Source organism: Emydura macquarii, unplaced genomic scaffold, assembly GCF_026122565.2.
Source record: "Emydura macquarii macquarii isolate MOO-44397 ecotype Brisbane River unplaced genomic scaffold, CSIRO-AGI_Emac_v2 contig_1254, whole genome shotgun sequence".
In the NCBI taxonomy this organism is placed as follows: Eukaryota; Metazoa; Chordata; order Testudines; family Chelidae; genus Emydura; species Emydura macquarii.
Window position 1 is genome coordinate 6,432,601 of NW_027131391.1, and position 14,726 is coordinate 6,447,326.

The window sequence follows — 14,726 nt, forward strand, 5'->3', positions numbered from 1 at the left end:
CTGTCTGTCTGTCTGTCTGTCCTCCCAAAGTAGCAATTTCGGATAACAACTTTTATTTTAAATCAGAAATATTTGCAGCTCTAGAACATGTATTTTAAAGGGCGAATTAATTCGAGCCATCACCTTGCGCACAAAGTGACTGGGTAATTTCAAAGTCCGCAGGACCTGAAATTAAAGAGAACAATCATATACAACAGCACAACAAGACGAAGGCTCCTTCTTTCCGAAGGGGGTTTGCTTTCCCGACTCTCCTCCCTTCGCTCTCGTGTTGACTCTGCTTTTAAAGATGTTGTAAATTACTTAAAGTAAATCTTTTTTTTTTTTTAAATCCTACCCCCGCCCCCCCCAAATCTGTATAACAAAAGCGAGCCGGCCCACTAGGGGGTCAATTACCTTCATACCTAAGAAGGACAAAACAGATCACTTTTCATCCCAATACATTGCCTGAACCTGCCTTCTGTGGGGCATTCCCCTCAGCATGCCAGTGGCCTGAACACCCCCTAGATCGGGTTCTTGTGGCTTTTCTCTTTTTATTTGGATTCATGGAGATCACTTAACAAAAGAGCAAGAATTTCCACCTTTTCTGCTTATGCAAAGAGGCCATCAGCTGCTTTCACTGGCTTTCTGTTGACACGGAGGCGAAACGGAGCTTGTTTTGCAGGTGCAATGACCTCCCCGAGGTCTCACTCCCCCAAGCACCCCCAAGAAGAGAGAAATAAAATATTAGGCTCCCCCACCCCCCTCCACCGCAAAAAAAAAAAAGATCTGAAATCTGCACGCACCCACCCCTGCGAACAAAATAAAGGTAAATACTTACTGAGCCCCCGCACCAGGTAAAACCTACAACTCAACAATAGTGCTGCCTTGTTTTTTTCCCTCTGTGCCAAGCGCAAGGCTGGAGCCAATTTAGATATGCTATAAATTAAGAGGTTGCCATGGCCACCGCCTTCCCATTGGCCCGCGGCCCCTCTACGTTCCGCGAGACGTCACCAAATCTGAATAAGGATGCGCGAATTACTAAACTGGGAGACAAAGCTGAAGATGGGAACAGCGTGAAAGTGGAGAAAAGTCCCAACCAGCCGTCTACACGTAGGGACACGGGGCTCCTGGCTTCCTTCTTCTTCGGTTTTATTCGCCTTCATCCCTCGCGTGGGCTTGCTGCTTCCACAGAGGCGCTGACGCTGCTCCAGGCCGAGATGCTGCTTTAAATTGCAAGGCACCCGAGAAAGTCGACCCGCACCCCACGAGGATATCTTTGCTTGGCTTCCCGCCCTCCCCCCATTGAACCTGCTGGGAGAGGTTTGGTGGGGGGCCGTGGGGGAAAGAGAGGCATCAGCCTCAGTGCTGGGGGGTCTGGAAAGTCCACGCGACACTTTTTTGCCTGCCACCAGGACGCCGGGGAGGAGAAGAAAGAAGTTGACGGTGGCGTTCGCTGTTTCCCCCACCCCTAGCGATCGTTGCAGGCGGCGGGGTGGGGGTTGCGTTGTGTTTTATTTTGTTTGTCTCTCCTTCCCCGGCGGAGGTCATGATGGTGCATTGTGCAGGCTGCGAGAGGCCCATTCTGGACAGGTTTCTGCTGAACGTGTTGGACAGGGCATGGCACATCAAATGTGTCCAGTGCTGCGAATGCAAGTGCAACCTGACGGAGAAATGCTTCTCCAGGGAAGGCAAGCTTTATTGCAAAAATGACTTTTTCAGGTAAGTTTCGTAAGAAGGGGAGGGGGGGGGGGCGGCGAACCCCTTCACTAGCTGCTTGACTAGCACAGAGGGGGCAAATGGCTGTACCCTGCTTCCGTGTAAACTCCCCAGCTACCCGGATCTGAGAGCCCGTTGCAATTTGCACGTTGTTGGAGCCTGCTCCATCGGTCGCTGTCGAATCCCGGAGCTGCCGGAGCTGCCTTTCCTGTCAGGTCTATATGCCACTCCAATTCCTACATCCCCCTGACGTGATTTTTAAAAGCCGCGGGCGTCTTGTGCCCATTTCCTCTTTTTGCGATATTCCTCCGAGTTTTCTGTGCAGACGGGAAGACCTTAACCCGCCAGTTTTATAGAACGGGGGGGAAAGTCCAGTCTGCTGGGTCGCTGTGTAACCCGATTCGCCTGGCTCTAATGCGTGTCTATTCACAATATCGAGCCAGGTAGGAGATGGTTGCATGCCAGGAGAGAGGGCAGGGGTTTGTAGGTTACTTTTTGAAAACATGCATTGGTGGGGTGGCGAAGAATACAACTTTCCTCAGCAGAAAACTGATTTTCTGGCTTGCCAAACAAAGCTACTTTTCTCGTGGCGAGGCGTGAGAAGCAATCAGGACCAAAGTGCAGAGAGAATCTCTCTGCAGAGAGCAGGATAGCGGGGGACCCTACCAAAACTCCTTTGCCCCGACATGAAACAGATGCCAGCCCCCAGCCTGAGCTGAGAACTCTATGAAGCCCAGCAAAGTTCCTCGCAAGGGTTAGGAGCAAGTCTTTGTGGTCTAATTGGCTGGGCATGCACAGAGCAAACTTGTTTCCCCCACCCCCTCTTTCTTCTTTTAAATCAACAAATGAACTCATTGAAAATGTAAAATCGCCCTAAATATCGCTTGGCCTTTTGTTTCTGGCTGTAATTGAGGTAAATGTGGTCATTTGTTTAGCGAAAGGGTGAAAGGCTCTGGGGATGATTAATATGGGGGGGAGGCAGTTTTCCTACTCCTGTAGGCCCTAAGGAAGGTGAATTTGAATAGGTTAAGTGTCACACTCGCCTTTACACATGTAAACTACTTTTAATGGCCCCTATGCATTCAGCCCCCCCTAATTCGGCAACTCCTTAAATGCCTTTAATGATTTTTGATAAGGTGCAGATGAGCCAATTATGCTGCAGGATAAGACCAAAAAATGACTTATGACTTTTAATGCTTTCACTAAATCAACGTCACGGACAGTGAAGCTGGGAGAAGTTGTGTTTAACCCAGGAAGAAAAAAGTCTTATTTCTCGCCCCATCACACACCGCACTTCCACTAGTGCCCTCAGATCTCTAGGGAGCCAGAATCAGGGCCCCAGAGTGGAAATTAAATTGCCTGCTTTAAAAAAAAAACAGGTATGACACCGATTCTTGATAGTGATAATTTCTTATGAAAAATATCTGCTTTCTGCAATGAAAAAAGAAAGGGGGGGGGGGGTGAAAAATGGAATAGAAGGAGATCAAAACTAGAACCTTTTTCAGCATCCATGTGTGGGTTATTTTATCGGGGGTTAGGAGATAATGTTTAGGATCCCCAAATGTTATTTAGATCTCCGATCCCCATTCTGATTTTAAATTAAATAAGCAGCCATCTGCGTTTCTCTTTTTGAACTAACCATTCCTCTAGCCAAAAAAAGAAAGAAAAAAAAAAAAGGGTATCAGTAGAGATTTACTTGACCGAAATGTGACATCATTGAATAGAACACGAATATTCATAAGAATTATAACTGGAAAGGAAGATCGATTGGTTACCTCCTCCTATAGCCTCGGGAAATGCATCCTGAAAAAAGGACGCAAACGCTTTGCGGCTTTCTGGTGGATACAGTTTGGCGCAAAAAAAAAAAAAAAAAAATTGCTCCATAAATGCTGCAAACCAAAGCGGATATTTATTTTTGCACCGAATAAAGGCTGCTATTTAAGTATCCCCTCTTTATCACACGCGTATATATAGAAACCGGATAGACTTCCCTCACGTTATATATCTCTCTATCCACATATTTCTCCCGCAAAATAAATCTGAGAAAACTCCCCCCCCCCCCCACTTCACCTCCCACCGTTTGCAACTTTGGCAACCCAGAGAGAAGAATTATTCTCTTCCTCCGCCCTGATTCTGGCAGTGGGAAAAAAGCTCCAGCCCGGGAAAGTTTTCTACCTGCCGGAGATATGGGAGGGATTTCACTCAACAACCAAACAAAAAGGACACTCCAGAATATTTCCCATGGAGACGGAACTATTAAAGTGGGGATGGATGGGGACTTTTTCTGGAGCCAAAGGAGGGCACTCCGGGCTAAGAGATAAGTCACATGTAAACGTGAGTCCTCTCTTCTGCTGCGCGACACGCATTTTGCTCGCAACCAGAGGGAATACTTTTGCGCACATATTTTGCTGGTGACAAAAACCGCTCGCATTTTATTGCTGGAATCCAGGCAATTGCTTTACGGGCCTCATCTGCCACTATCACCCCCCTCCACCCATGCGCCTGCAGTTGGGTGCGATGCGATTATCGAATGTGGAGGACTCCTAGGCCGATAAACACCCGGGTATTTATTTCCATTGTGTTTCATTTTCCTCCCTTCTCTCTCTTTCTCTCGCTCCATTTTTTTTTGTAGGAGGTTCGGTACCAAATGCGCAGGCTGCTCCCAAGGCATCTCTCCAAGCGACCTCGTCAGGAAAGCCCGGAACAAAGTCTTTCATCTGAACTGTTTCACATGCATGGTTTGCAACAAACAGCTCTCCACGGGAGAGGAACTTTATATCATAGACGAAAACAAATTTGTTTGCAAAGAGGACTATTTGAACTCGCCCAGTTTAAAGGAAGGCAGCCTCAACTCAGGTATGAAGCGTCGATCCACCGTGCCAGCCTAGGTGAATGAAAGCCTCTAACCCGGTGTGGGACATTAGCGGCCGAGCATGTGTGTGAATTCGAAAGCAATCGGGGCTCTTATTCCAACAGCAAATTCAGACTAGCAAACTGGGGGATTTGGAGTCTTTTTTGTATTGGTTTTGGATTGGACGTGACTTTTAACCTGTGCCTTTAAAATGAGCTCTCTTTCTCTCTCTTTTACACACACACACACACACACACACACACACACACACCCGTGGTCCCCATACAACCTGAGCTACAGCTGTCGGATACCACAAGGCGCTTTCATTCCATCTCAATAATTTCCCCATTCGGGAAGAATTGTGTTTCATCTCTCAGAAGGGTTGGACGTGCGCGGGGGCGAAGGAATCCTTTAACCATTTATTGTTTTCGATCACTCCATTTCGCTTTCTTTTTTCAACACAATTACATACATCTCTTTTTCTTTCCTCCTTCCCCTCACCCCCATTTCTCAAATTATTTGCTGTTTGGGGCCGGTAGAGGGGGAGTAGAAAAGTGAACTAAAAACTATGTTGGGGACGGGGCAAAGGGGCTGGAGGAGGAGGATGCAGGGCTGGAGACAGGATTAGAAGTGGGAAACGAATTTCCATTAACAAAAAAAACCAGGCCCCGCGAGCAGCCGGTGCTGGGGAAAAGCGACCATTGTCAATTACATTTACAGACCCAACTGTGAACATGTGACCAGACCGGGGAAGGGGGCGTGGGGGGAGACAGATGTTTCCCTGGGTTCCTGTTTGATGTGGGCTACCCACATTACCTTTCCTTACTCTCCACCATCCAAAAAAACAACCCACGACCTGGGATATTTTCCCGGCTTCCTTATGTGCAAAGAGACTGAATCCAGACAAGACCCCAAGCTTCTAAGCCCCACTCAGGGAGCGATCCCTTCACTACCACGGAGTAACAGAGAAAGGGCGACGGTATCTAGCCCTATATGAGGCCTTCCACCTTCTCCCTTCACGGATAAACTTCCTTCCGTTCCCCTGGACTCACACACAAATCCTCCGATTCTTTCTTGCCAGCTCTGTGGTACCAGAGCCCTTCAGAAAACGTCATGGATGCAATACTCCACCCCCCCCCCCCCCCCGTCTGTCCATCTGCTAGGCCCGTGTGTGAGGTGTGTGTACACACAATAGGTGATTCACATACACAGACGCATGTGGGCCTGATCCTTCTCTCTGTAAGCAGAGGCAAAACTCCCATTTGACTTCCTTGGAGGCTGTGCCTGCATCCGGGCCCTGGGATGGGGCCCAGCAGTCAGTGCTCACCCCCTACCCCGGGCTCGGTCTCCTTTCAGCCCCTGCGGCTGGATCTTGCCAGGCGTCTCCCCGGGACCGCTGCTCTCAGCCAGGCGAGCAGAGGTTGGCCGGGGTTTTTCACACTAGGGGCGGGTTTGATCCGGGGGGGGGCAGCCTGCCGATTTCCGAGCCAAGGGGTTCGTGTGGAGATGAGCCAGGGCCAAGGTGCCCTGCCGGCTTTGTGGCGCTGGATCCTTGGTCCCCAGCGCTGGCTGGGTGTGTGTCTCTGGAAGGAATACGCTCAGCTGCTCCACACGAACTGTGCTTTCCCAATTCGGGAGCCTCCGGGCTGGGCCAGCTCCCTCTGTGCCAGTGGGTTGCAAACTGCCTCCGGATCCAGCCACGCCGGTGTCAATCCGGTGCGACGCCACCGTAGCCAGGGGCTTTACACCGGAGTCACACCCTCTGCCTGTTCAAGTGGCAGAAAAGGCCAGGTGTGATGCGCGCCCCTGCTGCCACGTGAACCGATGAGCCCATTGTGCTGCTGATTCATTAACTCTTCGCGGAGTTCATTGGGGAGTGATTGATTCCTGTTAAATTAGCGCAGGGGATCTGGCCTCCAGAGAAGTTCACCCCCCATTCCCCTTCCCCCTCCTCCCCCCCCCCCCCGAAAGCTACCCTGTCTAGGACAGCGTGGGTGGAGGGCCCCATCTCTGAATCCCTCTCCTGTCTGGCTCTCTTGCAGTGTCCTCCTGTACAGACAGAAGTTTGTCTCCGGATATCCAGGACCCCACGCAGGATGACACGAAGGAAACAGACAACTCCACCTCTTCGGAGAAAGAGACCACCAACAACGAGAACGAGGAGCAGAACTCGGGCACCAAGAGGAGGGGACCCCGGACTACAATTAAAGCCAAACAACTGGAGACTCTCAAGGCGGCCTTTGCTGCTACCCCCAAACCTACCAGGCATATCCGGGAGCAGCTGGCACAGGAGACAGGGCTCAACATGAGAGTGATCCAGGTACAGAAAAACCTCAGCTCCCATAGCTGGCTGCCAGAGCAGAGCAAGGACTAGAGTGGCCGCCCGTAGCATTTACACTAGTCACCCCTACTCCGTTTTGGATCCATTGGGTTAGAGTTCCCAGCCGCCTGCTTTTGTTACATCACAGCCTGTCGCCATGGAGATGACTGTGACGTTCCAAACTCAGCGCGGTATCACTTCAGGTGGACCGGAGGGGCGGTGAGGGGGAAGCGGGGGCGAGCGAACTCGGCCATTTAAAGAAAAGGAATCTGGCAAGCAGCCAAAAATGTCGGAGGAAATTGGTAGAGAAACAAAGGGGAAGGAAGCAGATCGTTGCTATGAATATTTCCCCTTTGTAATCCCTATGCATAAGGCTTTATAAAGGAGGCAAGCAGAATTACCCCCATTTCACAGATGGAGAAACTGAGGCACAAGGCAGCGAAGTGACTCTCTCAAGCTGCCGCAAGTGGCAGAGCAGGGCTAGGACCCGGGACTCCCCCTCCCCACGCCAGTGCTCAATCCACTAGACGCTACTGTCCCACTCGTGTTGTTACCTGGATACTGAACATTTCCTCTCTCCTAACCAGGAGGACAATTTCCTCTCCTCAACGTTATTGTAACAGTTCTAGTAATTGGCCCCTGCGCTTAGTAATAATGATGATTATCCGAGATTTTGTTTTGAAAGCTCTCTAGTTATATAATTGTTTTCTTCGTCTGGAGAGGCCTTCGGCAAAAGCCAGCACTCAGTCTCAAATACTAACGTGTCTAGTGCCTCATCCAACGCCCATTGAACTCAGCTGAGAGGCTCCAGGCCTTTGGATCAGGCCCTTGCACACCTGGGAGTTGATATTCAGAACAACCCTGGTCGTGGAGCGTTGGACCTCAACCTTCGACTGAGGTCATCCAAAGACCACGGGAATCAGTGGAAAGACTCCCATTGATTTCAGTGAGTTCTGAATCAGAGCCAGGTTCCCTAAACAGCTGACCCAGCTCCCCACTGAAGTCAATGAAGAGGCTCCGGCTGGAGCCAATGCAAATGGAGGCCATAACAGCCAAGAACAAAACAAAAATGATCAAGGGGTCACCATTAGACTCCTGGTCTATATGCTGTATCTGGTGCTGGATGCAAACCCCGGCAGATGATGGGCCTATCACATCTCCATCCAATAGCGGATGGGAAGTTGTTACAAACGCGGTGTCCACCTGATGCCCGTGTTGCAACACCCTCAACCTCCGTCCAGTTTCCTGCCTCCTTATTTGAAGCAGTATCAGTTGTTCACTGAAATCTCTGTCTGCTCTGCTTGCCTGGTGGAACTTTCAGGCTCAGACAGTCAGCGCGAGAAAATGTGGAGTGTTGCCTCAAAAATATATATATATATATATATTTCCATGAATCATAAATTCAAAGTAAAAAACAAGAACAAAACCAAAACTTTTAAAGCGAAGGGGATCTAGAGAAGCAATAACTTTAATCCTTTAAACCTGGTCAAACTGAGTCTCTGTCTTGACGTTTTGCAACAAGATATTTTCACGCTGTTGATTAAGAGAGTCTGCAGATTTATATTGACGAGGAAACTGGGGGGATAAAAGCAATTCCCCACATAGAAAAATAAATAGATTGAGATGAAACAGAGAAGAATATTTAGGTCTCTTGCTACTAGTAAAGTAACGTATTCAAAGACGTTTCTGCTGTACGGCTGGCAAATATATAGTGTTGAGTGTGTGGGGGAAAATTATTCCAGTCCAAACAAAAGGGGGGAAGAAATGTTCCTCATTTCATCTATGAAATATGCAAAATGGGAAGATGTCCAAGAATTCCTTTCCCTCTCTCTCTGTCTAGCATCGGTCGCTCTAAATATTCATGTATCTATGTGTATATGTTCTTATTATTTATCGCTATCCATTTCTATCTACTTCTCTGCATTCTGTATTGCTGTATATTTCTGTCAGTCGATGGATAGATAGATTAGAAAAGCAGGCACACACACACTTGTTTGTAGTTTGAAAAGTCCCTTTAACTGCCTTTATGAATATGTCTTCTAGGATTTAGAGGGGGGGGGGGGAGTAGGAAACACACTTCATTATGAACCTCTCCAAGGGTGTGCAAAAATCCTTCACTCTTGGATGGTTCTGGGAGTTCACTCGCAACTTTCCTCTTCTTTTTAATTCAAAGCCAATCTGCTTCATTGGCTAAACTGCAGAGTTTAATCCCCCGGCTGAAGTTTCTCCTCATTTTTCTTCAGTGAGACTTCGCCTGCCTCTTGTAAAGGGTCCAGAAAGTATTCAGCTTGTCCAAAGAATGGGAAAGTGGATCTTCCGGGAGCCTGTCAGCTGGGAGTTGGGGGGGGGGGGGGGGGGGAGGCGGGGAGGATGTGACATGCTGCTGCCTTCATCTGGCAAATCCTGCAGGAAAAACTTGGACCATCTTGATGCGATCATGTGAAGGGAGCCCGTCTCAGCTGGCACCCTTCATTCTTTAACAGCTCCAACTCCCTGATCTGTGTGTCTGCCTGGATCTGTGTGTGGCGCGGCAGACCCACGCGCCCCTATATCACAGAGAGAAATCAGTGCATTAGTAGATGGATGCAGAGACCGAGACCGTAGTGCAAGAGACAGGCGAGCCCAGCTAAAAGCCGGCAAATCAGAACAAACGAATCCACTTGGTTACCGCTGTGCCTGCCCCTCCAAAGCTCCCGTGGTGCTGGATGGGCCCGTGGGTGGCAGCGGGCGGGTGCTGTGGGCTTGCTGCGGACGTGGTCACCACCTTGCTGCCGTTGAATTTGCCCGCAGGTTTGGTTCCAGAACAGAAGGTCCAAGGAGAGGCGAATGAAGCAGCTGAGCGCTCTGGGGGCCAGGCGGCATGCCTTCTTCAGGAGTCCTCGGCGCATGCGCCCGCTGGGAGGCAGGCTGGATGAATCTGAAATGTTGGGTTCTACCCCTTACACTTATTATGGAGGTAATGAGCGTTGTATGGATCACTTCCTGGGCGACCTCCTCGCCCTCCGTGTATTCAAACAGCGAACAAACACAACAAACACGGACCCAGAGCAAACACATTCCGGCTGCAGGAACCTTTCGCTTTCTTTCTTTCTTTCTTTTTCTTTCTTTCTTTCTTTCTTTTTCTTTCTTTCTTTCTCTTCTGATTTTTTCCCCTTTTTCTTTTGTTCGCTTGTTCTTTCTGTCTCGCTTCCCTTTATTCTTTCTTTTCCCACCTTTAGAAATGAAGCCTCTGACATGAAATTGCATTTCACAGCGGATGCTGTCGCACGTTATCACGGGCGTTTGTCTTGCTGAAGGCAGGATTCTCCCTCACCCACCCCCGTCCACGGCGCTTCTTCCCTTCACCCGGCAGCCCAGGATGCTGTACGTTATCACCTGGCTGGGCAGGGTGTGGGGAAGGAATGTGTGGGTCTGGTTAAGTTGTTACCTTCTATGCCATGCATCTCGCACGACTCCAGCAAACCCCGGTGCTTAACCCCTTGTCCTGTTTCCGGGCGCTCTGCAGCCAGGGTCCCGCCACTTCCCCGGGCGTGTCTCCTTCTACCGGGGCTTGGTTGGTTGGTTCGACGGTTGTACATACCCGGGACCAGAGGCAAATTCGCCAATCGCCATCTCTCGGCGGGTTTTGCCTCCCCCGGTGCCCCTAGGATGCGATCTGGGACTCCCGAGTGAAAGGAAACAGTTAATATTCTCCAGCGAACATCCCTCTCCTAAAGGGAAGGCTCCGGATTTCCCAGGAGCTGTGGGGCACCACCTGCAACCTTCCCGGGCGCCCTAGAGAATCACCGCTGGGACGTACTGTAGGGCTCGACCCTCCCAACTTTACTACTGGGTGTAAATGTGCTACTTCGGCGCCCAGCCCTGGCCGGGTTACCTTACTGCCGGTCACAGCAACGGGCTGGCTTCTGACGTTCACAGTTACCTCCGGTGTGAGTCTGGAAGCACACCGGTGTAACCGACGCCAGATTCTGGCTCAATAGGTCTGGTCGCCTGAATAAAAGCTTCCTCCCTGGAGTACACGCTCCGGATTTAGGCCCATAGCTGGCAAATCATCATGAAAGCTGCAGCACGGACAAAAGGAAAAACAATCCTTCCCTGGGGCTGGGAGGCTGTTTCTGGGCCAGAGGCAATGAGCAGGGGGCTGGTTGTTGTGTCGGTTTGGTGTTTGAGGCCGAAGGGGATTCCCTCGCCTGCCCTTCCCTCCCCTACAAACACAGCGCGCTCCTGCCCTGACACAGCTTGGTTGTCTTTTTTAAAGGCAGCGTCATTTTGAAAGAAGGTAGCGCGTGAAATGGTAGGAGGCTCAGCGCAGCAAAACTCGGCGCTGTTGTGATTTCACGACAACGGGGTTGGTGCTGCCAAACCTAGCAGGGGCAGGACAGACGTATTTGTATCGGCATCTCTCCGGACTGGACGAGTTTGAATGCAACATATTCCCTCCTTTCTTTCTTTCTTTCTTTCCTTCGATCTCTTTCCCTTCCCCTTTCCATCCTTCCATCCCTACTCCAGCTTTCCTTCACTTTCTTTCCACCCTTCTATCTGTCTGTCTGTCTGTCTATCTATCTACCGAATCTCCTGGTGCTCCGGGGCCCAGAGATAGCGATCAGTGATCATTCGCCGACAGAAATCAGCGCGCTAAAGACCAGGCAGGCCAAGGTGGTAGCGGGAAACAGGGGGAAGGTGAGGGACGGTTGCCATGACTTTGCCACCCTTCCTGTGGCATCTGTTTGAAGGTGTCCCCCCCCCCCTCCGGCCTCACGCACACCCCCCCCCCCCTCGTCCTGAATGCGAGCTCAGCTTGCCCAGATCCCCTCTAATCCCCCTGTTAGAGATTCCGTCCGGTCCTTGGCCAAGTTTGCACCCCTGCAGAAAGTAAGAAAGAGACATTGTGATGAAGCTGTCTGTCTGAACAGGAGCCCCTGCCCCTGCTCCCATTCAATCCCCCCGGTCCCCCCCTCTTGTGTTCGGAGGAACAAAGCTCCAGCTGCACCCTTTTGTACCTCTTTCAGACGGCATTTGTTCCAATTACCTCCGAACTCCTGGAGCATATGGAAGGTCACTATCACAGAGGCCGGGCCCCCGTGTGTTTGCTATTTGTTTTCTCCCCCTTATCGCCGCTTTCCCCCTCCCCATTTGGTCCATGATGTGGCCCCTCGAAATTCACGCAGGCAGGGAGGCTAGGGACAATCTTTCCCGGGGTGGGGCGCATGGGAAGGGGGGGGGGTCAGTTATTACCCCACCCCTGAAGGCATCTGGGGGCTGAAAGTTGGAGCGTGCATTAAGCGGGTGTTTCTAGACTGCCCGGCTGCTGTGTGAGCTGGGAACAACGACCTTTCCCTTTCCGACCTGCCATGGTTGAAGAGAAACAAATCGTCGGGGTATCTTGGCCAGCGCCAGCTAAATAAGACATTTTCACCCAGCCATTTGCTCTCTCTCTGGCTCTCTCTATGTTTATAAAATCTCCCTCTATCTACATCTGTATCTATCTATATAGAGAGAGAGATTTTCCTGGAGTTGTGAGTGTAGATTTTATATATATATACAGGTATGGATAGCTTTCCTAGTTCTGTTTTTATTTTATTTTATTTTTTTTTTTTTTTAATTTTTGGTCAATGAATATTACGGAGACTATTTTTTTTCTAAGTTTGGAAAGAAACTGGGAGCGTTCGCATACTCTCCCCCTCTCCCCCCTTGCCCCCCCCCCCCCCAAGGTTTCTAATAATTTCACAGATTTCGTGGCTTTCCAGATACTTCCCCTGGTTGCCGAGATTTCGCCTGCAATGCAGTGGGTGCCGGTGTTGTAGTGTGTTTGTGGGTGTTTTCTTGCCAGGGTGACCACGCCAATTGTTGTTTTTTCTTTGCGGGGTGGAGGGGTGCATCGAATTTAATCCGCTCTTTTCCCATCGGCTCTAACATTTGCAAACAAAACCTTGTTAACATTATAACTTTAACCCCTTCCCAATCCCCTCCCCCGGGGAAATATTGATTCGATGTATGATTGTCATTCCATCTCGTGTGAAAGCATTTCCGCCTTAGCATCTGGTTGGGAGAAGGCGCTGATGTTATTAAGGGTGAAAGTCATTAGTCCCCGAGTATGAATCTGGTTAGTCTGGTGTTTTGCACCGGATGGACGCGGGAGGAGATGCTCCCGGAAAGCGCGCAAGGATTAGCCCAGCCCTTGCTCACCCGGTGGAGAATTGAGCTAGAGAACTGGGGAACCCCGGCAACGCGTTTGATCCCACACCCTCCTGGCTGTGGCTGTGGTTGTTTGTTATCCCAGGATCTGGAAATCGGTGTCATTAGGCTTCATTTGAGGCTGGGGGCGGGGAGCAGCCAGTGAAAGAAGCCGGAGGAAAATAAACGCCAGCCACGTAAAGCTCCGGCGGAGAGTCACTTTGGGAGACTCTGGGTCTCTTCTCGGGGGGCGCAGACGCCCCCGGCCAAGGTCTGGACCGGGGTGGGGGGGGGACCCATCTCCGCGGAGGTGGGTGTGTTTCTGCAGCCGCGCTCCCGGCCCCCGGTGGCTCTGCTCCGCGTCTCACCGGCTCGGCGCGGCTGCGGGTGCAAAGGGGCCGGGCCGGTCCCTTCCCAGCCGGTCGCGCTGGCTCGGCAGGCCGGCGGGGGCTGGCTCCGGGCTGCCGCGGGGCCGGGCTCTGGGCGGCTGGTGCCCCCGCCGGGGCTGGGGAGGCTCGGGTTGGGATCGCCCCAGCCCCAGCCTCAACCTCCCTGCTCTATCTCCCCTGCTCCAGATTACCAAGGAGATTACTACGGGCCCGGCGGGAACTACGATTTCTTCCCCCACGGGCCCCCCTCGCAAGCCCAGTCCCCGGCAGACTCCAGCTACCTTCCGACCTCAGGGCCCGGCTCCACGCCCCTGGGGCCCCTGGAGCCCCCGCTCCCCGGACACCACTCCTCAGAAAACCAAAGGTACACGGATATGATCTCGCACCCCGACACCCCCAGCCCCGAGCCGGGCATGACCGGCTCGCTGCACCCCATCCCCGGGGAGGTCTTCAGCGGCGGCCCCAGCCCCCCGTTCTCCATGTCCAGCAATAGCGGCTATAGCGGGCCCCTCTCGCATCCCAACCAGGAGCTGAACGAGGCGGCGGTGTGGTAGAGCTGAGCCAGCCGGCGGCTGGGTGCGGAGGAGATGGCGGGGGAGGACGCCCGGCTCCCTCCGGCCAAGGCAGAACCAGCCTCCTCGTCCCATCACCGGCTACGACACCAGCAACCAAAAGCGGCCGCCCGTGTCACGCGGATGCCAACATCCTCCGGAGCTCTGACCGTCTCCCCGCTCCCCCCATCCGAGCCAAGGGCAGCCCAGACCGCTGGGTCTCCCCGGACTCGGCGTCTTTCTTCTTAGCCACGTGCAAGCAGGCATGGTTGCCAAAAACGTGTCAGTGCTGAAGACAGCATCTCTTGGACCAAAGCTGAACTGGACTGGATCACAGATTTCCTCTCGATTGACTGAACTTCATATTTTTTGAAGGGGGGGACCTTTCTTTCTTTCTTTCTTTCTTTCTTTCTTTCTTTCTTTCTTTCTTTCAGAATTGCATCTTGTTTGTTTGTTTTTTTTTTTTTAAATCTTAATCGAGAAAGGGGGAAAAACACCTCCCCATAATCCACTTTTTTTTTTAATTAGAAGGTTTGTTTTGTGGTGATGGAGGTGGGAATGGAAATTGGTGTGTCTGTCTTGCAGAAGAAAACCTCCCCTGATGACAAGACACCCCCCTAGTGGTAAGTTCTGGCTCAGCTTTCAAGGACTGCAGGACTTCAATGTTTGGAGAGACTTTACTGGGGTTTGTTTTGTTTTTCGCTGGGCAGAAATATAACTGAAACTACCAATAAAAAAGAAATCCA

The 14,726-nt window shown here is 51.3% G+C and overlaps 1 protein-coding gene across 1 annotated transcript; it reads left to right on the forward strand.

Annotated features, from left to right (window-relative positions):
- Positions 1 to 1,525: 1,525 nt before the first annotated feature.
- On the forward strand, positions 1,526 to 14,352 carry LHX5 (LIM homeobox 5). Its single transcript, XM_067550291.1, has 5 exons — positions 1,526 to 1,698; positions 4,328 to 4,551; positions 6,589 to 6,866; positions 9,657 to 9,822; positions 13,616 to 14,352. Exons 1-5 carry the CDS (start codon positions 1,526 to 1,528, stop codon positions 13,981 to 13,983), a joined length of 1,209 nt encoding a protein of 402 aa, XP_067406392.1. The 3' UTR covers positions 13,984 to 14,352.
- The last annotated feature ends 374 nt before the right edge of the window (positions 14,353 to 14,726 follow it).

Excerpts from the sequence above, each read along its gene's own strand:
- LHX5 (XM_067550291.1), top strand. The coding sequence starts at position 1,526 with ATGATGGTGCATTGTGCAGGCTGCGAGAGGCCCATTCTGGACAGGTTT. Across the intron at positions 1,699-4,327 it reads TGCAAAAATGACTTTTTCAG|GAGGTTCGGTACCAAATGCG; the intron begins GTAAGTTTCGTA and ends TTTTTTTTGTAG. Across the intron at positions 6,867-9,656 it reads TCAACATGAGAGTGATCCAG|GTTTGGTTCCAGAACAGAAG; the intron begins GTACAGAAAAAC and ends ATTTGCCCGCAG.